Consider the following 22440-nt stretch of genomic DNA (forward strand, 5'->3'; position numbering starts at 1 on the left):
CATATTAGCAATCAGACCAGCTCGATATTTTGGAAGAAATAAGACTAATTAATAGTGGGCGAGATGTGTATAGCCTATGACCACTTGCTAGTCTCTTCACCGATCATTCCGGATTAAACTGCGACAAATCCTCCTCCAAAAGCCCCATCATATACTGATTTCCCCAGAACCAATTCCCCAGTTGCACAGCAGTCCCCGAACCCTGTACCTGTACTTGAGATGAATCGAGCGGCGCCGAGAATCCACCAACGTGCTGCTGCGACAATTCCGCTGGACTAACATGCATAGCAGGATTGTGTGCCTGGAAATACCCCTGGGAGTTTCCTATCGGGTAATTGCCGCTGTTCGGAGGATTTATAGGGTTTGGAGGAGCCAGACCGAGCGCACTGAGATAAACATCGAATTCTTGTCCGACCTGGACAAAATCTTGGTCTTCATCTGTAGTTTGCTGGGCCCGGGTATTGGCTTCGTAGTAAAGACGGGCGACGGTGCCAAGCACTGAGCACAGGGTGTGCAGTCGATCGATGGATTGGGAGAAGGCACATAGGGGTTGGAGGGAGGCGATGAAATCTTCGAGTAGGGAGAGGTCGTCGGCGTTGGACGTTGTTATTATGTTGCAGAATATTATGATGAAGGGGACGAACGGGGATAGGAGGATGCCCCTATATTTCTTTTGTGAGAATTCCTTCGTCCGAGGTTGGATCATCATTGCATCAAAGATGGCGCTATTGTTAAGGATGTTTCGGAATGCTTACCAGTGCGTGTAGGATATTTTCGTGAAATAGTCTGTCTCGTTAAGCGCTGCAACGCATTGTCGGTGGACTTCCAGGGCTTCCCGGGCTGTCTCGATGCATTCGGGTATGAAAGCGGCGCCAGTGCCCGAGTCTGTTGATGCTGGAATTGCTCGGTAGATCAAAGTCATGATGGCCAGTCGACTGACCTTGTCAGTTGTGAGATACATGAGGTCGACCTCGGATACTTTGAGATCGGACGACATGAATTTCTACATGTTTCACGTTAGCAACTCGACTCAATCACATCTCCAAAAGTGACAGGAGAGCTAACCTCAAACGGCTCCATAACTTTCGATTTCATCTCAGCAGCTAATCTGTGTGCATGTGTGACCCGTTCACTTTCTAGCTTCTGTAGTGCCTCTGGGCTATACAAGTATTGGTAAACCTCACTTTGGATAGTTGCCAATTTAGTCCACCACATGCAGACGGGCCCCCACGGATAGGCGACATTTGCGTTCTCATCGAGTGTTGGTAGGCTGATATCGTAATTTTGGACTGGCGAGGCACGTCCTAGACGTAGGGACATCATATTCAAAATTGTGTAGACAGACCAGAATAGAAGCTGTTTTTGGCGTTGGACTGGTAGAGGATCATGCTCCATTGAGATCAGGCGATGATATCCGAGTGTCTGGCACAGATTCATGGCTGTTGATGCTAGCGTCCAACCAACTGATGGTTTGGCAATCTCGAGTGCATGCATAGCCTGTGTTTGTCAGTCACGATTCCGGATGGGGTAAATCTAAAAGAAAGCAAGATAGAAATCAGGGACTAACTCCTACAGCTAACGCCATGATCGATTCATGGGTTGCAGGCATCAGGATATTCAAATTGGCAAGCGCTGCCTCCAGGTTGTCGCGACACATCTCAATGTAGTGCTGGAGCTCTTCCCGCACAGAGTCTTCCTTTTCCGTACTGCCATATTCGTAGAAAATGGTGTAGAGACAAAAGTTGGTGATGACAAATGCCGCATCGGAGTAATCCTCTATGCAGAAGTAAACTTCACGGCATTTTTCGGTGAAATATTTCACACTTAGGAAGGGGAAATAGCCGCCAAAGCAGGCCGGTGTTGATTCTGAATGAGTGAGAATAGGAAGCTGAAGACATCTATATGAAATGAATCGTACCTTGAATCTTTCTCAAGACGTCGAGGACGACTGGTAGAGGTGGCATCTCTAGATCACGAATGTCGCGTCTCACACCTAACCTCGCATTCTTGGTGGGCTGACTTCCCTGCAAGTCCACTTCTCGCCGTTGGTTCTGGATCCCGACAAGCTGTTTCAGCGACGAGAGAGCCGCATTGATCTTCGGACTGGACAAGACCTGCGGCGAACTTTTGGACACAGCAGATTCCAGGAACGCGCTCGCGTAGGCCCCATGGGCAGTCAAGGATGAGCTGCCCTCAAAGCTAGAGCTGGAATCGTGCTGCTCGATGGTAGGATTCGCCCGATACAAAGGCCCCTTGGGCTTTACATGGCTCCGTGTAGTGAGTGACGGCTGCGAAGGGGTTGAGTTCTGAGGCGAAGGGGTGAAATGGGACTCGCGCGAGTTTGGCGCTGTGAAGCCTTGTAGTTGAGATGTATTTTTCGCTAGCTGTCGAAGAGTACTTTCAATGCTTGCCAGGCGTTCCTCGATCAAATCGATCTTTTTCTCACTGTGGTCGAGTCAATGGTGACCTATGGTAGGAGAAAATGTCCATACTATTGATTTGAGATTAAAACTCGCCGCCGGGGCTCTGGCGGCTTCTGGCCTTCACCGGTAGATCGGCATGCAATGCTAGAGCTGCGACAGTTGGAACATGGCGTGCGCTTATCGCATCGGATCTGTGACAGCGTGAGATTGAGTCATGACATCGTGTCACTCGGAGCTGCAGCTGCGTACCTTTCTCAGGCGACATTGATCACACTGTGTGTATAATTAATATTTGATTGCCAAATCTGTATTTTTCTTTTCTTTTTTAAGCTTGTAACTTATTCGGTGGAGCACCTACTGCGCGTCGGATCAACGCGCTTGTCACCTCGCGTCTCTCATTGGATTCCTCGGGGTCCATGGATCTCAAGATATCGCGTATAGCGTAACATGGAAGTGGCTAAAATTAAAGCACGAATGAACATTTGAAGCTTCAAATTCTGAGCTCGGGCTCGGATGGCTGCCTTGGCTAGCGCTATTACGATCACGTGTTCGTAACTTTTTCGTTAAGATACGACATCGGGGAAGGCAGATATAGTACACGCAGGTGAAAATATAGTTATTGAATCTTAGGTTAATATCGACCAGCAGATAGTGTGCTAGTTAATATATACGCTACCGCTTATCGCGGGTGCTAAAGTACGAACCAATAGTCTAAAGAGACGTTAGGAATTAGAGGCTTACCAGTTATCTAGTTTATGTTGAACAAAGGGTCTGTACTGATACTGGGAACTATGGATGTGTGATGAAAAGGTAAAATAAATGTAACTGCTAAAATACTTAGATTGCTTATGCATTTGGAGATACTATAGATCTTAGACCATAGATCATGAAATACATCAATGTAAGGCATCGTGAAATGCTAAGGTCTGAAATATATGTATTCCGTGCCTAGCCCTCGGCTCTCACAATTTGTTCCCTGCACTTCTCCATCGGTGTTTTCCCCTCCCTCCCTGGTAGAGGGTGAATCATCACCTTCACCATATGCCACATTCAAGATCTCCAGCAACTGCTCCGCAGTAAGATGATCATGCGCTCCTTCCATCCGATGTGCATATCGTAGTTTTCCCCGTTGAAATATCCACTCACCACCCTGCTGAGTCCAATTGCCCCCACGGAGACCAGCCCATCCACGTTTCCATATCTGCTTTAAACATTCCACAAAACCAGTAGGCAATGTGTAGTTAGAATATGGCGGTGGCTCTGTGAATCCGCGCATTGTCCTCTTCATCTGTAGTTTTTTGTATATCCTCCCTGACGAATCAGTGTAGATTGGGAATTCGTTCGATGTCTCTTCCATATAGGAAGAAATGAGGCTGTGGTCTCCGCAGCCGAGCATGATGACTTGAGCTGGTCGGGCACTGGCGGGTACTGTATCCAGTAATTTTTGGGTCATTTGGCTAGCTACAGTTCGAATGTAGTCTTGGTCGTAGACGCAGAAGAAGTGGCGTACTAGGATTGAGTCGGTTAGCTATCTGATCAATAAGTTTGATCCCACCTGATCGAATGGCGTAAAACCCACTAAAAATGACGATCGTTGTTATCGTATCCCCTTTCCCTGCTACGAGTTCTCCGAATCGAACTTTATTACCCTTGTCTGATTCAATCTCCAGCTCATAAGCTTCATGGAGTGTATCATCAGTCAGGAAATCCGGTCCTTCGACTGGAAAATTGAGGTTTGCCATATCGCCTTCATATCATTCTCACATTCATACATGTTAGAAATGTCGAGAAAATAGTCTAGCAATGGTTTTACAGGGTTGCCACTCCAAAGTAGAGACGTAGGATATGACATCACTATATCATGGAACCGATGTAGTGCCATGAGCGGGATTACCGGGGGGGGGGGGGGGGGGGGGGTCCGGTATCGCGATATCAACAAACGCTAGTTGCTGCTCGCTGCTTGTTGCTGTTCGATCGCGTGGTGAAAGAAGTGCTTGCGGGTTGTACTTAGTTTGTTTCTCGCTCTTCTTCCTATTAGCCTTATTCCGGAGTCTGATTAGTGGATTTATCACCCAGATTAATAAAAGCATAGCGATTTTACTTTAAAACAGCAGTCTAAACCCTTGTGGGTGAAGTCATTCTTGTCCCTATCTTTAAACATAATTTGTCCATTGATATCTTCATTTAACGTAACCAGTCATAAACGAGAGCGATCCGACAAACGCCGTCCCTGTTCTATTACTCCAATGAGCACAGCGCGTCCAGCACACATGAACTAAAAGTGTATATTCTATCTTGCCAAGTGGTGGGATATAAACGCGAAAACAACCTAATGGCCAATGCAGAGGGAAAGCAATCTATTTCTTGGGAGGCGCAGGGGGCCACCACGCGCCATCACTCAGCCAGACTCCTGTCGGGCTGTAAGTGCCAGACTCGGAGCCTCTCAAAAATGCGAATCGGAAAAATAGATCTTCGGGTTTATCATCAGAATCACTACCAGCCAAAAGAACCGAGTTGGTGTCAAGGTTAGTCTCCAAATCACGATTGACCAGACGAGGATTTGTCTGTAGTTCTAGGCCATCGTGGCCATGGCGGTGCCAGGTAAATTCTCCACTCTTGTCCTCATCGAGATAACCGCGCCAGCGCTCTACGTCGTTGAGAAGAACCGAGATGCCGTCCACTGCTAGCTCTGCCATACGCTCGTGTTCCCACAGAGCGAAGGTGATGTTACCATTGCCGCGATAAGTGTGGTCTGATCCCGGCTCCGGTAGGGAGATATTCACGGATGCGGTCGTGATATTGGGATAGGTAGCACCCCACCATCCGTGGATTCCATCTCCAAGTGGCGCTTGCTCTCCTAGAGCTGCCGGAGTCTCGATGATCGAAGCGAAGCCCCACCGTGCAACTCCATTGATGAAAAGACCCAGCAGCAGACCCTGGTAGATGAGCGAGGGTCGAGTGGGAAAGGCGGTTCCCGGCATGAGGAGAATGGCGAGGATATAATGATGAATTCGAAGGCGAAGACCAGGGAGGGGAAGCAAAATCAAGATGATGAGCCCCATGGAGCAGTATATTTTCAGATACCGGGGGAGCAGACCTCCCTGGCGAATTTGCCACGCCTGGCTCAGAATAACCGAAATCACAATTGGGATGACAAAGGCCAATGCCAGCTTTGCCCCTGGTTGTTTCTGAATGTCCATCGGAGTCAGGCGTTGTAAGGGAATCAGCCGCGCAAAGGTATAGTTGTTCAGAGCTCCAATGAAAAGCGAAGGTAGGAAAAGGAGCACCTTCGAAAACTGGTAGATAGGTGAAGAGAGTGGCTGCAAAAGCGGTGCTGCACAGAACTTGTAAAGTACGTAGATTACAAACGACGCTGGCAGTAGCCTTGATAGAAGACTCGAAACAAGGTCGGTCAAGAAAGGATATGAGGGCGGGTCTCCAACAAGTCCCGTATGGCAGAACACCATGAAGAATGTACTGAAAAATAGTACAGGCGGCGATGTACAGAAGAGCCATAGGACACCAACGGCAGCAGCGGTGATTCCAAGGAGCGTCCAGCGTGGATCTGGTGGGCAGCTGGCTTGCGACGAGGATAACCGGAGGAAGCTGAAAGCCTTCGGGAAGGTCGATGGGAACCCAGCAGATAGAATTCCATGTTGCTTAACTGATGGGAAAGAGTGCGCTGCACCCTCAAGTTTGACAACACCGCAGCCCCCATCGTTCGAGATTGCACCGGCATGAATTGCTGCCTGACAGATAAAGCTATCCGCACGGTAAAGTGCCGCGTCGGAGGAATCTGGCTTAGGTCCTCCAACGACTAGGCCTTGGTAGTTGTAGGTATGGTTTCCCACAGTGTGAGGCTCCAGCAATTTGGTATCACGGCAATTTGCAGGACACCGGAAGGGAATAGTCGAAGAAGAAAATGGACGGCAGTCGTTTCCATTAATACCACACCCATTATCAAATTCCCTAAATCACTGATATTAGCAAATTTTGTACCGGGATGAGGCTCCGTTTCAGCACGTACCAGAAATTCGTAGAGCAGGACAGCGTCTGAGGCTGACCATATCCTTCAATGTAACCGGAAGAGCGTGAGTGCAATAAAATCAAAAACCAAGGCAAGAACCAAGATATATAGAGCAGCAATAAGAGTGCAGTCTTAAATTTGTGCTTAGGGAAGAGATGGTCAAAATATTGAACTGGAAGCTCTTGGACTCGCGGAAACAGCGGCTTCAACAGAAGCATATGCGGCGGGTCAGGGCCCTTGACCCAATTGGCAGTCGCGCGACCGACCTTTCGGATCGGTAGCGGGACCCATCCCCAGCGAAACGACTTTGATGACTCCCGCAACCAGACGGGAAGCGCGCTGCCTGCCTCGACATCGGGCGGCGGCAGGTCTTCGGAAGCGTCGGGATCGTTAAGACGCTCGTCATCTTCAAGCAGTGGAGGAACATATAGCCTGGCGGCCTCTTCTCGGCCCTCTCCATACATGGCGAAGCGTTGGCTTGGAGGGAGAGTGTGGTGTAGATGGAGAAACTAGAATTAATGGAACGAACGATGGGGTATAAGGTATGATGGCGGTCGGTGGCTGATGAGCGCTAGCGCTGTGATAGACAGTGGGGATCGCCGTTGATTGGTATGTAAAGCGGAAGATCACCAGGAACGCGGCCCTGAAGCGAACAGAGCGGGTTAACCGTGCTAGACCTAAAGCATGAAAAGATAGAAGAAATAAATACAAAAATGAAGAGGTATGGGAAGAAAGACAGACAAGATACGAGACGAGATCTGGGGAAGGGAAAACGAAAGCGGATCCGTCAGGCAGCCAAGGCAGCCAAACACCCAATCATGTGGGCGAGACACGGTCTCCACATCTGGGTGGCAACACGATCTCTTCGAATTTGTCTTGGACCTTCAATTCGGAGAAATCTACAAGGATTGCACTAATGCAGGGAAAATCTTCGGCTGTGATCTGAGCGCTTCAAACTATATTCCACCCGTGCTTTCGTCCGACACTGAGTGACAATCAGGGCATTACAGTCCCAATACCGAATGACGACGCAAAAGACATGATTGGTGGCGTTCCTAGCGGCTGTCCGAGAAATTCAAGCCCTCGGTTCCGTCTAAATACACTGGGGCAAATAGCTATACTAACAACCGTTTTCCCTGGGCTTAGGCCTTCGTCGTAGTATCGACCTCACCGTCGCCATTCGGCATTGCCGTCCTATTTTGCCGAAGTCTGAAGCAGCCACAAGCTTTTCCAGTGTACTGGTGAAAGGCACCACCACAACAGCATACATGGGAACACAAGCCACCCGAATGTACCATAGGCTTGCTCGCATGGAAATACTGCGAAGGCCCACTAGTGATGGGTCAGGCTTCTTGATTATATCGATTCAGAATGCCTTGGGGAAGTCGCTCAGGCTGTATTAAGAACACAGCCAAGTGAACATCTCGCACATTGGCCATATCTCAATCATGGACAAGCACGGTAGTCTTCTGGGACCATCACGACAATACGGCTTTTTACGCCACTGCCTTATCACTGGCATTGATTCTATGTATCATGTCAAGAAAGTTTCCAAACAGAATCTACTTTCTCAGTCCAATTCATTGTGCCTTGTGTGTCTGTTATATTGGCTATCCTACCTAGAAGATGAAAAGCACGTGAGACAAGTTAGGAAACGACATCAAAGAAGAGATCGAAAAAGACAATGTCGGGTTGTACTGAAGTACGACATTAGGATTAATGTTCGAAATAGCTCACGTGAGTGACAATAGCTTCTTGTATATTATAATTGTATCGGTATCTATTTAGCGCTCGTCCATATGGAATCCTCCCATGAGACCCTTCCTAAAGGAATGAACTCTTTGAACTTCAGATTATATAGTAAGGATGGTAACCAAATAATATTTAACCCGCATAGTCTCCTCTTCTTGTAGAGAGCCCACTTCTTCGGAGACAGACTTTATAGGACTGTCGATAGGTTCTCGCCAGTGGTCGCACGGGGGGAGGTGAATGCTCGATACTCCGTTAATGTAAAGCAATGACTGGGTTAACGTCCGACTCGCCGTGACTGTCTTCATCCTCTGCATTGTATCGTATAGATGCAGTCCCGTCAGACTCCAGTGTGCCTATAGAGGATAGGACTAGGTGAGTGACTGAGTTGCAAATGCTGACCCCCCACATTATTGGGAGTACAGATGAAGGTATCTTGCTCGCAATCGAACCTTTGATGTTGTTTCCAGGAGACTTGTTGCACTGATCGATATCAATATTCGGGGAGAGAACGGGTCAAAGTAATGTTCGTGAACTCACCAATGTATTTCCTGTAGCTTCAATGGAACCAGTAAAGCTCAGATGCATTGAAATTGCCCTTCGGGTTCATGGGGACAGGCCATTAGGGACACTCTTCCACCACTCATGAGTTTGGGCAAATAGACAAAGTGATCGGGGTGTACATATTTTCAGTGTGATGCATCTCAGAGGCTATGCCAGAACCTAGTGCTTCTTCGAAACTGGTTGCTCAATCATCCATAGAGAAAAGGTTCAAGTGCTTGAAACTCTGTCTTATACAAATTTCTTTGCTTCATAGGATCTTCACTGGACTGGAGACTTGCACCTAAGGGTCCTTCAATCTGATTGTTTTCCTTACCACTCAGCCTAGCAGCGTGGTTCAAATATAGCAGGTCAAGGAAACCACACGAGCCGTGCCTTCCCCAACCGTCAGTCTCCTGCCTATCCCCCTACCTATAAATACCCCCTCCCCCCAATTCCTCATCTTGCTTTTTCTCCCTTATTCAACTCTCCACCCTCCTCTTCTTCCATTTCATCAATCCCCCCTCTTCCATCAGGGGTTTCATCACTCCCAAGTACATTCCATGATCAGCTTGGGTCTCATACCATCCTCCATCATCTATACATGCATGTTCCCTCGAACTGCTTCTATTGACAGACCATGTCACCAACGTGTCGCATGAATTTCTTCTATCATCACTCGACCCATGATGTCGACTCCCATTGGTAAGTCTGCCCTTCATTACCTGACACAACCCTGGACTAACAAACACTTGACTCACAGCCTCAATGGCACTTGACCTTAACTGATATGGCTTGCCATCATTTGCTCCTACTACAACCTGTGAGTGTCTTGCGGTCACATCCTTCCTTCTCCCGTCACATGTTACCCCCATCAGCTTTCCACCACCCTTCACCCCCTTCCTCATATGTCACCACCTTCCACCACACTTCCTCTTCCTCCATCCTTCCTCCATCCTTCCTCCATCCATCCTCCATCCTTCCTCCTCCATCCTTCCTCCATCCTTCCTGCTCCATCCTTCCTCCATCCTTCCTCCTCCATCCTTCCTCGTCTGTCACCACCTTCCTCCATCCTTCAACACTTTTCATTACATAGAGCTAACTTTTTCAGGCTTATGGATCTCACAATCTTCAATGGCAACCTTCCAAGCTGGAGCTTCTATATGAAGTCAACTTTCATCTGTGCTTGTGACATGGCCATCTTATGTACCCAACGACATATGACCACACATAACCACATCTCTGAGCACCCAAAGCAAGACCTCAGCTGCAGACCACGTTACCGGAACAGCCTCCTGTTCATGCATTGCCAGCCCACTACCGCCATTTGACTCTCATCGCAAGACCTTGCTCCACTTGTCATTGGACCTGGACAAACTCAACCATCCACTTCCAGTCAACCACCTAATCAATCACTCAAACTCCAATCAATCAACGATCTCAACCATCTACTTCAATCAACCACTTCAACCAACCACTCCAACCCCAATCAATCACTCCAGTCAATCACTTCAACTCCAGTCAATCACTTCAACTCCAGTCAGTCACTTCAACTCCAGTCAATCACTTCAACTCCAATCAATCAATCACTTCAATCAACCACTTCAATCAACCACTTCAATCAACCACTTCAATCAACCACTTCAATCAACCACTTCAATCAACCACTTCAATCAACCACTTCAATCAAACACTCCAACTCCAATCAATAAACCGTTTCAACTCCAATCAACCACTTCGATTCAATCCCCGAAATAACCATCCACTTCCAGTCTGACCGTGGCGGCCTTCGGGTTCAGGACAATCGGCAGGCTGGACAGTCAACGATATCAATCACCCACCTCGTCATCCACTTCAGCCACTTCCAGTCTGACCGTGGCGGCCTTCGGGTTCAGGACAATCGGCAAGCTGGACAGTCAACGATATCAATCACCCACCTCATCATCCACTTCAACCACTTCCAGTCTGACCGTGGCGGGCTTCGGCTTCAGGACAATCGGCAGGCTGGACAGTCAACCACTTCAACCATCCACTTCCATCTAACCCCCGAAATGACCATCCAATTCGTACAACCATAACCAGTCTGACCGTGGCGGGCTTCACGGCTTCAGGACAATCGACAGACTGGCCAATCAACCGTTTCAATCACCATCTCAACCAACCACCCGAAAAAACCAATTCCAGTCTGACCGTGGCGGCCTTCGGGTTCAGGACAATCGGCAGGTTGGTCATGGTCAATCAACCACGTTAACCATCCACCATCCACCATCCACCATCCACCATCCACCATCCACCATCCACCATCCACCATCCACCATCCACAATCATCCACTTCAAACACCCACTTCAAACACCAGTCTGACTGTGGCAGGCTACGGCTTCAGGACAATCGGCAGGCTGGTCAACCAAACATCCACCATCCACCATCCACCATCATCCACTTCCAGTCTGACCGTGGCGGGCTTCGGCTTCAGGACAATCGGCAGACTGGTCAATCAACCATTTCAACCGCCCACTTCGATGTAATCCCCTAAACAACAATCCACGTCGATCGACCACTTCCAGTCTGACCGTGGCGGGCTACGGCTTCAGGACAATCAGCAGACTGGTCATGGTCAATCAACCATTTCAACCGTCTACGTTAATCAACCACTTCTGCTCCAATTAACCACTTCAAACAATCACTTACTCCAATCAACCACTTCAACTTCAATCAGCCACTTCAATCATTCACACTGCTTTGGTGAGATTTACAAGAACAGTCCTTGAAGCATGAAGCTGATTCTAATATCACAGATCCTCCATTGACTTCACTGGAGTCTTTCGACACCTTCCAATTCAACCATGCCCATTTACAGAGGCAGCAAGCTCATGATTACGGTCCTCCTTTACCAGTGTCAACACTTCCATTCACCAGTCACCATCCACTCACCCACACAATCCTTAAGCATTCGAATTGGTTCAGTCCACGACAAACACTAAAACCACATCATGCTCATTTAAATTCAATTTGAAATCTTATATCTCCCATTGTCATTGCATCCCGCCATTGACCTAGTCCAGCGCGGACGCCGTGCCCATGCTACGATGCCTCGCCCCCCGTTGCCTCGCCCGTCATGCCAGATCCCAACTGCCATACCGTTACCACAAGGTTGCGAAGATTTCCTGTGTGCCTCTCTCAGATAAAGTCGGGGGCGACCACCTCGGGACATGGTAATGACCAACCACCGATTGCAGCACTTCCAACTTTGGGTCCCATCCAATCCCAAACCGAAGACTACACCACTTCTTGACAAAACGGTTCAAACAATCAATTGATACCTCGTGACAAGACAAACACACACAAACTAGAATTAAGTGCTTGTTGCTTGTTTCAACGTCACAAAACAATTCCAACTTGCCACTACACCACATTTGTCATGACTGTGGTAAGTCTCCAGAAATTTCCCCCTTGAATATCAAATAACCAAACTAACCATTTCACAGCTCAAGGCACAAACCAAATCGACAGAAAGCCTAAACCACACCTTGATACACAATACTCTGCGACATCGGGGAACCCTGCAGCCTTCCCGAGACAGACCCAAAAATGAAAGAAAAGTCCGTACAGCCTTACTCGAGGAACACGCTCCAGGACAGCCACACTGAGAGATCTTTGAACAGTCATGGAATCATTGGATGGAAGGATGTCACGTTTAGTTCACCATGGAATGGAATTCAGTACACCTATGGGAGAGAGGCTTGGGAGGACACAGCGAACATGGGATGGGGAGGATGAATACTGTAATGTACGCAGGATTTGGGAACATTCTGTCGATTTCCAAAACTAGTGGCCAGGCCAATGATGTTTTGGGTATTCTCATGTTGGGGATTTGCGTTCAATCAACTCTTGCCTGCGTTGCTGAGTCTTCAAATGTTTGAAGGATTAAGGATTTGTTGTTTGTTTGTTTTCATTTCTACTGGAATGAGTTTCTAGTTTCTTGTATTTATTTTACCTGCGGCACTGCTGAGTCCATCAAAAACCAAGGACATTATCATCTCAATGTTTCTAGTGTTTATTGTAAATTGTAAAAGGCCATTCATGTACAGAGGTCAAGCCGGACTCATGGATATAATGTTCTGTTCTCTAGAACCAGGCCAGACACAAAGCCGCTCCTTCCAGTATTCTCAGGTTTCAAGATCCTCTTAACTTCTCAAGGTATCCATTCTTCCTGCTTCGCCACTTTTCATCTCCATCTCTTCATGCTGACACCTTTCCTCTCAACGCTGACTCTTCTTGTTCTGTATTAATCTACCAAATTCCACCCAACATGCGTTCTGTAACCCCTAGAAAGCTTTATGACTGACGCCAACTTTACTTTTCTCATTCTTGCTCTTTTCAGATCCACATCAAAACCTCCCGACACACTTCCGCCTACGATATCATCTTCGGGCATCCTCGTCCATCTCATGAGCTATATACGCGACAGAAAGATATTGAGCCTTGTGAGGACGATGCCCGTTTTCCCTCGGTCCTCGATACTGAAAGGATCACATTTGATGTGCGAGAGCTCAGGGCCTTGTCAAAGACCATTTTTCTTTGCGTTTACGAAAAAGTAGACTGCTGTACAATGAAGCTCCTGAATGAAAACGAAACAAAAGTCCTGAAGCTTGATACAACTTAGTAAAGGAAAAACACATTTTGTCTAAGGCTGAACTTGCATCACACAATACCAAAAAAATTTAATGCTATTATTTGGATCTTTACATAAGTTACTTTATGCCCACTATGAAAGCCGTAGATGTCAAAATTTTCTGTGCATATCAAAATTGGTGCCTGGATGCCTTGGTGCCTGAATAAATATGGGGTCAACTCTCACAAAATAATTGAACCCTCACCCCGCACGAGCTCCAAGCTCTCCAACCGGCACAATGGCTCTAATCCCCGAAAACCAAGACCTCGCCGAAGAAATTGAAGCAGTAAACGCCATATACGAACCCGACACAATAACCGTAACCCGCACAACCCCCGCAAACGGGACAACCAACACCCTCGACCTAGGGAGTCCCGCGCACTCCAATAACAACACCCATACCACAGTGGTAACCCTCCAAATCCCAGAACAACACTATCTATCCTTCATCCTTGGCTTCGAATCCTCATACCCAGACTCTCGACCCGCGGTACTGGGAACAGCATCGACCGCCGCACGCGGGGAAGGCAAGATCGCCATCGATGTATTGGAGGATATCGTACAACGGACCTGGCAGGCCGGCGCCGTGTGTCTATTCGATGTAATCAGTGAAGCTGTCGATGTATTTCCGGAATTGAGTATCGGGCAAGACGATGTCGACTCATCTACTCAGACTCCGACTATCGACGTGTCGACCGCCACAGACGCCTTTGAAGCCCTGTCCCTGCGCGACGCCTTCGGCATCGATGCCCCGCCCGAATGGATCCTCTCGGACGTTGTCAGCGAGAAGAAATCGGTATTTGTGGGCCGTGCTGCGCGTGTTACATGTCTTGCGCAGGCGCAGGCTTTTATCGATCATCTTACGGCTACGGATCGGAAGGTTGCGGCCGCGACACATAATATTAGCGCTTGGCGCATTCGGCAGAGGAAAGATGGGGATGGGGATGGTGGGGAGACTGTTGTGCAGGATTATGATGATGATGGGGAGACTGCTGCTGGAGGACGACTGTTGCATGTTATGCAGTTGATGGATGTGTGGAATGTTGTGGTTGTTGTTACGCGATGGTATGGGGGTATTCAACTTGGTCCGGCACGGTTCCGGCTCATTAATGATGTTGGTCGGGATGCTTTGGTTAAGGGTGGGTTTACTAAGGAGAAGGAGGAGGCTGCGGCGGAGAAAGGGAAGAAGAAGGGCAAGAAATGAGGGGACTGGCGATCTCTCTGATGATTTTGGATCAGAATCCTCGAATTGGATTCATTACATGGGGATGTCTGGCTCGAGCGAGTCGGATAACATAAAAACCCCGTGTCTGCGTGACCAGGGTGCTTGATGAAACCTCGAGCAGGCATCAGTGGCACTAGATCTGCGGATACAACTTTCCCCCCGGAAAGTGTCTGGGACTTTATTTATATCCTACGCTTTACCACAGCGGGGAAATTGTGGTGCATGGCCCACCATGCGAGGTTATCTACAGATTACTATCGACAGCGAATGCCTGGACCTCATGTGAACACGAAGAACTTTTCACCTCGCTCGTGTCTGAGCTGGAAGCCACGACGACATCATTGGGCAGATTTGCAGCTCACATGCATGGCTGCCGAGTCTGCTTTGGCGCTCACGAAGGACTTAGTCAATGTGACATGTGTGTAGCACATCCTCTGAGTTGGCAATTTTCCAACCGCAACAAGCGACAGAAAATTCTTGCTTCGACAAATTGATATTGAACATCTTTAATAGAAAGAGCTATAGTGCACTCTTTCGGAAACAAGTCTACTTCGATATGTAGTGTCATACAAACAAGGCAAACAGATCATGTGTATTCTTGTCAACTCGCTGTTCCAACCTTCCTATAAACCACCTAGTCGTAAATCCATCTAATATTCCACTTTACTCACTATGTCATCCTCAGCAAAAAGTCCATCGATGATATCGGAACTCAAAAAGAGTCACGTTCCAGTGCCTTGGTACGACGAATATGAGAGGATGATTAGTGGAACGAGGTTTGTCTACTAGTTGCCTGCTATAACTGCAGATAGGATTAACAGATACCTCTAGCTTCTCACATCTAGATCCATAGAACTTCAGGATTATAAACTTCAAACTTTGAAAGAAACTCAACGATTTCAACGACCTTACTATTCCCGAGGGTAGCACGTTGGTGTCATTAAAGTCGCGGCGCATGGCTGTAGCCAAAAGCATGCTTGGTCAGCTTGGCCAGAAGGTTACAATCGAGCCACCATTTTTCGTTGGATGGGGCTGTAATGTGTTTATCGGAGATAATGTTTACGTTAATCGCGAGCGAGTTCACGTCTTCGCGTTACTCTTTTGTCTAAAATCTTTTCTTATGCAAGTCTTACGGGGAAAAACTGGCAGAGTTTCGCTCTACGACAATGCACTCATTCAAATCGGTGGCCGTGTCCTCGTCGGGCCGGGCGTTTGTATTTGCACAGGCACGCATCAGGTTGCATCGAGTGACCGCAAACAAGCTAGTGGTACATCCTTTGCTCGTCCGATAATCATAGAGAGTCGGACTGCTGGGTCGGTCCGAGGGTGACCATTTTAGATGGTGTACAACATATTAGAGCGGGTTCAACTGTTGCAGCAGGGGCTGTAGTTACACATGATATTGGACCTGGGTGTTTATTTGGTGGAGGCCCTGCCAAGTTTATTCGCAGGTTAGACTAAGTTTGGACTGGACGGTGGCTTGTCTCACTTTATCGCCATTGTATCTATTATAGGATGTGATGTCGTCAGTAGCCACCGAAGCAGGAGGCGAAACTGTGTGCGCTGGCTGGTCTCTCTCATGCGAATCGTCATGCGAACTTTACTGCAAGGTCTGTCCATCTTTAAGGTATACCCACTGTAGGCGCTTAGATCGAAATAGTCATGCATGGGAAAAGGCGGAGAGTAGATCAATCGTTTGATTACGATAGACCAAAGATTTAATTATCAAGTATTAAGGGGGAATTTTGGAAAAATAGTGTTCAGGGGGGGGGTTTGCAATATACTAGGTCAATATATATATAGTAGTTCAGTTTGCGGTCAAAGCGAAAAAGCAAACCGAACGCACCAAATACTACCATAGTAGACAACAGAACGAGTCTCAGCGACGCCAGATAGGAGCATCGATTGAGTCTCTCGATTTTTATTTTTGAGATCACGACCGCAGATCCCTGTCCCGTTCTACTTTTAGGCCGGCCAGCCGAGGGTTGCTGTTCGAAATTACAGGAATTGCTAACACAATGGTTCTCATTTGCTCAGGGATGCAGATATTAAATACAGAGTACAAAGCAAAGTAGACAATGGGATTGATGGCTTCCATACGGAGTATGTTTTCTAGAGTTGAAATCCGCCAAGTATTTTGTGGATCTGTGTACAACCCTGATGATCCTGATGATCCTGATCCTGAGCCACGCCTGTAAAGATTAGTATGCTTCCAAACTTGACATCTCTAAAGTGATCCTGGAAAGCAAAGTTGACACATTCCATTTGGAGATCTAACAACCATTTGTGTACTCCGTACTCCGTATGAACTTTCTCAAGCCAAGAAAGAGGCTTAGCGAAGGGAAAAGACTGTACCCCACACCACAAATGCCGGCGTTAGGTGGACCTCGGACTTTTCATTTTGTTTCACCGCGTCATTTGTTGTATGGTTTTCTAGTCTGCAATGTAACGAACGTACGGAGTACACGAATCCGGTGAAAAGGAAACATATTAATTGGCATGCCAGTCGGGGGAAAAAAAACCTAGGCGGCTATAACGACAGCCAATCCCCAAGTAGTTTGTGTGCCGGCGGTTGATGGTGCGACAAATACAGGGGGTGGAAAGTCTTGTACCTTGAAGTCTGTGCGGTGGTTGGCTCCTTTCCAGCCGCCAGTCCAGCGGGTATCTGCGAGGAGTGGCGTTCCGACCTTCCTACTGGTCATCTTTTATTTTTTTTCGATTTGTCCTCAGCTTTCACCGGAACATCTTAACCTCAGTGGGCAGGCAAAGTTCTGAAACATCTCGGACCCTCGGCCTTCCCCACCCTCCAGGTCTGGTGGATACACGGAGTACACGATCGACCAAGCAGATGTCTCTGGACTTTCGGGGATCACACCAAGTGTGTGTCTGGTTAATTGCCATGCACACAGCGTCGGGCCATTCAGAGGCTGGGATTCGGCTTTCTGGAGATGGGAGGGCTCGAGAGTACCCCCATGTCTGTATATATAATAATCCTTGACGCCGGCATTCCATGGCTTTTCTCTTTTTCTTCTACAGTACAGTCCCTTCTCTTCTATTCTTCTATATTCGACATTCAGGCTAGACCTGTGTCTCTTTCCTTTCTCGCGTGATTTTCTGTGGCAGAATATCATATACATTCCTTTTTTGGAGCTCATCTTTGATACAAGAAAACAAAGAGGCTGTCGCTATTGTTCATCAACATCAAAGAGATTGGAAATAAGTGAGAATTTGAATCAGCTTGTTCCATTCACTTTGACACAAAGGTATTGTGTTTCTCCCATTGTTGCATCGTTGCCTCAAATCGATACACGTCAGATCTATTGTGGGAGAACTATGACCTATTGTTGAGGGATTCTATATTCCTTGCCCACAATAGACTCACAATGAGACACTTTGTCGATATATATACTCCTGAGCCCTTCCATCTCAACTTGTCTCTTGCATTTCCAAGTCTCTTATCCCAACGCTAACACTCAATTACAAGGCCCGCTCATTTTTTACACCTGAATCCCATTCGTCTGGTACGAATCGATTTCATTTGCAACATCTCTGTCAAACCAGACATCAAGCAACCCCAAAAGTTCAATCATCCAAGATGTTCATCAGCTCCAAAGTCATCGCGGCCCTGATGGGCGCCTCCATGGTCAACGCCCACATGATCATGAGCAGCCCCACCCCTTTCAGCAAGGACACTCTCAACAACTCGCCTCTGCTAGAAGACGGCAGTGACTTCCCATGCAAGCTCCGCGACAACGCCTTCGAGGCCCCCTCCACTGAGACAACCATCGCCATTGGCGAGTCCTACCCTCTCACCTTCATCGGCAGCGCCACTCACGGCGGCGGCTCCTGCCAGATCAGTCTGACCACCGACCTGCAACCCTCCAAGTCCTCCCAATGGAAAGTCATCAAGTCCTTCGAGGGTGGCTGCCCTGCCAATGTCGACGGTAACATTCCTGGCGGCCCCGACCTCATCGATCCCCACTCTTTCAACTTCACCATTCCCGACGGTATCTCCGCTGGCAAATACACCCTGGCCTGGACCTGGTTCAACCGCATTGGAAATCGCGAGATGTACATGAACTGTGCCCCAATCACTGTCTCGGGTGGCTCCTCTAAGCGCTCCCCCGAGGAACTCGAGAGACGCGCTACTAGCTTCCCTCCCATGTTCGTCGCGAACATCAATGGCTGCTTGACACAGGAAAGTGTCGATATCCGCTTCCCCCAGCCTGGTGACTATGTCGAGCATGACGGAGAACCCACCAACCTCGCCAGTGAGGGCTCCGAGGCTTGCATCGGTACTGCTAGGTTCGGCGGCTCTGGTGATACTTCCTCGGGCTCTGCCAGCTCTGGCTCAGACACTGGGTCCAGCTCATCTGGTTCGGCTTCCACTGGCTCTGCTTCTTCTGACTCTTCCTCTGCCCCCGCAGAGAGCGCCCCTGTCGCTGCTGCCTCTGCGGCCCCAGGGCCAGCTGCTGCTCCATCAAACCCACCCGCTGAGCCCGTGTCTGAGCCTGAGCGCGCGTCCACCACTGCTGCCCCAGCTTCCGTGACAACCTCTTCGGCCACCGATTTGGGTTCTGACTCTAGCTCCAGCTCCGGTACCCTGACGGGTAGCTGCAGTACCGAGGGCCAGTGGAACTGCATCGCAGGCACCTCCTTCCAGCGCTGTGCTTCTGGCACCTGGTCCGTCGCTCAGCCGATGTCGACCGGCACCCAGTGTAACGCTGGTAAGAGCGAGGAGCTTGTTGTCAGTGCCACTAAGAAGGCGCGTCATATCTCAAGCATGCGCTTCCGCAAGCGCACCCTCAGTGGTCACCACATCCACCTTAGTTAGATACGCAACATGACCCGCTGGCTTCGGATGTTGTACTCATTTTCTTTCTATCATTGGGTGGTTTTTTCTGGTTTTGTTCACTTATGATCTTTCTTTTCTGCTGGGCTGGTCCTTTCGCTTTTCGGTGCATTATATGTTCCTTACCTGTACATTTAGGAGATGAGACTAGGAAAATAGGACATCTCATGGGTTTCATATAACGGTAACATTTTTGTATATCGTGGCTTGTTATTGTACTGTCAGTAGTCAGTAGATATTAGTGTTACTCAAACAGTAGTGTTGTTTGTCAATCAACACTACTTTTTCCAAGGTTGTCAACATTGGGAACATTTAAGCAAGCTTGGTGACAGAGGAAGACAGCTACAGTAATGGTCACTTTGCCCGAGGGATGGAGCCATAAAAAATGCAGAGATTGACAGTCGACATCTCCTCCAGCATGTTTTCCTCAAGCTATTACCGTAGGTAGCGTAGAACTTAATGACTTCAACGTTCAAGATGGCACCTGGTAAAGACCCACTTGTGGACCCCACGTGATAGCTTTGATTTTGATTAGATAATTGTTACATAGTTACACTAGTCCACAAATGGCAGGAAGGGCTTAGGGTTCGCCGCCCCACTGCATTTTCTCACTAAGCGAAAAAATCCACACCCAGTTGTGAAGCCCCCCGACTCAGAGAGATTGGATCTTCAACCTCACTTCGACACCGACCAGCAACAATGGCCTCCCGCCCGACTGTCTCGATCGCCACGGCTGAGGGCAAGCCCTCCGGGGCCTCCCACCCCCTTCCCACCGTGTTCGGTGCTCCTATCCGCCCGGATATTGTCCAGTATGACTCGCCAAAGACTTGAAGGATTCGCAAATCGATGGAGGGGAAGTGCTGACCATCGCTCTACAGGCACGTTCACACTGGTATGGCCAAGAACAAGCGCCAGCCCTACGCCGTGAGCGAGAAGGCTGGTGAACAGACCTCTGCTGAGTCCTGGGGTACCGGTACGTGATTTCAGCACATTTTTCGAGATTGGAAGAATCGGATCCGAGTTTGCGAAAATTTTCGCGATCGACAGATTCTTCTATATGAAGAACAATAACTGACTGGATTGCTTCACGCTGAATAGGTCGTGCTGTTGCCCGTATCCCCCGTGTCTCCGGTGGTGGTACTCACCGTGCCGGTCAGGCTGCCTTCGGTAACCAGTGCCGTTCCGGTCGTATGTTCGCCCCTACCAAGGTCTGGCGCAAGTGGCACCAGAAGGTCAACGTTGGCCAGCGGTATGTGGAAACCCAATTGAAGGAATTGAACCGATTCGAGAAAATGCGGAGGAACTAATAATCATGCGTCTACAGTCGTTTCGCTACCGCCTCCGCTCTGGCTGCTTCTGCCTCCCCCGCTCTGCTCTTCGCCCGCGGTCACCGTGTCGCCAACGTCCCCGAGGTTCCCCTCGTCGTTGAGTCCACCGTCTTCGAGTCCCTGAACAAGACCAAGGCCGCCATCGCCCTCCTCCAGGCTGTCGGTGCCGGACCCGATCTCGTCAAGGTCCAGAAGTCCCGCAAGATGCGCGCCGGTAAGGGTAAGCTCCGTAACCGCCGCTTCCGCCAGCGCCGCGGACCTCTGGTTGTCTACAACCCCGAGACCGACGGCAAGGACCTCGTCAAGGCCTTCCGCAACATCCCCGGTGTCGAGACCTCGCCCGTCTTCTCCCTCAACCTCCTCCAGCTCGCCCCCGGTGGCCACCTCGGTCGCTTCGTTATCTGGACCTCCTCCGCCTTCCAGGCTCTTGACCAGGTCTACGGTACCACCACCAGCCCCTCGGCTCTCAAGCGGGATTACCTCCTGCCCTCCAACCTGGTGGCCAACGCCGACTTGACCCGCCTCATCAACTCCTCCGAAATCCAGTCCGTCCTGAAGGCTCCCAAGGGCGAGGCCCGCACCAAGCGTGTCAACGTCCAGAAGAAGAACCCTCTCCGCAACAAGCAGGTCATGCTCCGCCTCAACCCCTACGCCGCTGCCTACTCCAAGCAGAAGCTTGGCCAGCAGTCCGTCGAGGGTGGCAAGCCTACTGCTCCTGCCGAGACTTTCCTCAGCACTCTCTACGAGAACTAAGCGGGTCTTTCTTTGTCCCCCTGCTAGCTCTTTGTTAACTGTTTCGTTGGCAAAATGGTAGTCAGCAAAAATGAATCAATGCCTTTTTTGCAATACCCATGGGTCTATTTGGAGTAGTAATGTGATCGGTTTCCGTGTTCTTCTGACCCTCGAATTCTATGTATCGTGCATGGTAAGTTGTAAGATGTAGATGGATCGGGTGTACATATGAAGCTGGTCTGCACAGGGCCGTCGTTTACATCCACGCATATGTGCCAATGCTTCCGCTGGCCAGAGCTTGATTCGATTGAGTATAATGACTGCCTTTTCCAAAGCTCGATACAAAGAACTACGTCTAGGCCCTTTCCACGTCACTCCAAGTTTTCAGACTCGCGGTGGATTGCCCAGTGATCTTCCTGTCAAGAGAACGCTCCCCATTTCGATCATCTACAGGGTCTGTCCAGTGATACCAATTGCTTGTCTCGTGTAGTTTAACGGTCGATCCATTGACATTGTTATATCGTTCTTTACGAGTCCATCTTCCCTCCCAGTTATCCTTGATGGCTCCTGAACATATTCGGCGTAAATTTAGGTGTCTATCCAGGTGGTTCCATACGACACAACAGGGAAGAGCTTCATCGTTCCTCTTTCATAGAACTAATCAACTTCTCTTTCTTTTATAACATCGTTACCTGAAGGCAGTCATAATCCTAGAATTAGACTTGTCATGAATGAATAAATTTAGAAAAAATTCGACATATATTTGCATATAAATATGACTACATAGTTACGTACTTTAATGTAAATGTTTTGACCCCATCATTGTTAGAGAATATGTTAATTATTGAAAGGAAAATTTTCGATTATTCGAGTATACCATTTCTACAAACT

General features: G+C 48.6%; 9 protein-coding genes across 9 annotated transcripts; 5 read left to right on the top strand and 4 right to left on the bottom strand.

The window, feature by feature from the left end:
- Positions 1–103: 103 nt before the first annotated feature.
- N7447_002961 (uncharacterized protein) lies at positions 104–2841 on the bottom strand (the record flags this gene model as incomplete). The annotated part of the gene is made up of 8 exons (XM_057227236.1): positions 104–662; positions 756–1003; positions 1066–1497; positions 1568–1866; positions 1919–2445; positions 2493–2614; positions 2673–2696; positions 2782–2841. The coding sequence occupies 8 exons, from the start codon at positions 2839–2841 to the stop codon at positions 104–106; spliced, it is 2271 nt and encodes a 756-aa protein (XP_057091252.1).
- A 501-nt stretch (positions 2842–3342) lies between these two features.
- On the bottom strand, positions 3343–4165 carry N7447_002962 (peroxiredoxin-like family protein; the record flags this gene model as incomplete). The annotated part of the gene is made up of 2 exons (XM_057227237.1): positions 3343–3932; positions 3979–4165. 2 exons carry the CDS (start codon positions 4163–4165, stop codon positions 3343–3345), a joined length of 777 nt encoding a protein of 258 aa, XP_057091253.1.
- Positions 4166–4780: 615 nt separating this feature from the next.
- Positions 4781–6914, bottom strand: N7447_002963 (LCCL domain-containing protein; the record flags this gene model as incomplete). Its single annotated transcript, XM_057227238.1, has 2 exons — positions 4781–6392; positions 6451–6914. The coding sequence occupies 2 exons, from the start codon at positions 6912–6914 to the stop codon at positions 4781–4783; spliced, it is 2076 nt and encodes a 691-aa protein (XP_057091254.1).
- A 2514-nt stretch (positions 6915–9428) lies between these two features.
- N7447_002964 (uncharacterized protein) lies at positions 9429–9835 on the top strand (the record flags this gene model as incomplete). Its single annotated transcript, XM_057227239.1, has 2 exons — positions 9429–9444; positions 9618–9835. The coding sequence occupies 2 exons, from the start codon at positions 9429–9431 to the stop codon at positions 9833–9835; spliced, it is 234 nt and encodes a 77-aa protein (XP_057091255.1).
- A 2323-nt stretch (positions 9836–12158) lies between these two features.
- On the top strand, positions 12159–12517 carry N7447_002965 (uncharacterized protein; the record flags this gene model as incomplete). The annotated part of the gene is given in 3 exon segments (XM_057227240.1): positions 12159–12167; positions 12226–12339; positions 12350–12517. 3 exon segments carry the CDS (start codon positions 12159–12161, stop codon positions 12515–12517), a joined length of 291 nt encoding a protein of 96 aa, XP_057091256.1.
- Positions 12518–13650: 1133 nt separating this feature from the next.
- On the top strand, positions 13651–14616 carry N7447_002966 (IMPACT family protein; the record flags this gene model as incomplete). Its single annotated transcript, XM_057227241.1, has 1 exon — positions 13651–14616. The coding sequence occupies one exon, from the start codon at positions 13651–13653 to the stop codon at positions 14614–14616; it is 966 nt and encodes a 321-aa protein (XP_057091257.1).
- A 2543-nt stretch (positions 14617–17159) lies between these two features.
- On the bottom strand, positions 17160–17339 carry N7447_002967 (uncharacterized protein; the record flags this gene model as incomplete). Its single annotated transcript, XM_057227242.1, has 1 exon — positions 17160–17339. One exon carries the CDS (start codon positions 17337–17339, stop codon positions 17160–17162), a length of 180 nt encoding a protein of 59 aa, XP_057091258.1.
- An 893-nt stretch (positions 17340–18232) lies between these two features.
- On the top strand, positions 18233–19471 carry N7447_002968 (lytic polysaccharide monooxygenase AA11 family protein; the record flags this gene model as incomplete). The annotated part of the gene is made up of 1 exon (XM_057227243.1): positions 18233–19471. One exon carries the CDS (start codon positions 18233–18235, stop codon positions 19469–19471), a length of 1239 nt encoding a protein of 412 aa, XP_057091259.1.
- A 717-nt stretch (positions 19472–20188) lies between these two features.
- Positions 20189–21570, top strand: N7447_002969 (60S ribosomal protein uL4; the record flags this gene model as incomplete). The annotated part of the gene is made up of 4 exons (XM_057227244.1): positions 20189–20298; positions 20368–20462; positions 20588–20738; positions 20814–21570. The coding sequence occupies 4 exons, from the start codon at positions 20189–20191 to the stop codon at positions 21568–21570; spliced, it is 1113 nt and encodes a 370-aa protein (XP_057091260.1).
- Between the last annotated feature and the right edge of the window lie 870 nt (positions 21571–22440).

The sequence above is a fragment of the Penicillium robsamsonii genome (genome assembly GCF_028829455.1).
Source record: "Penicillium robsamsonii strain IBT 29466 chromosome Unknown utg000001l_segment0_segment0, whole genome shotgun sequence".
NCBI classification, from domain to species: Eukaryota; Fungi; Ascomycota; class Eurotiomycetes; order Eurotiales; family Aspergillaceae; genus Penicillium; species Penicillium robsamsonii.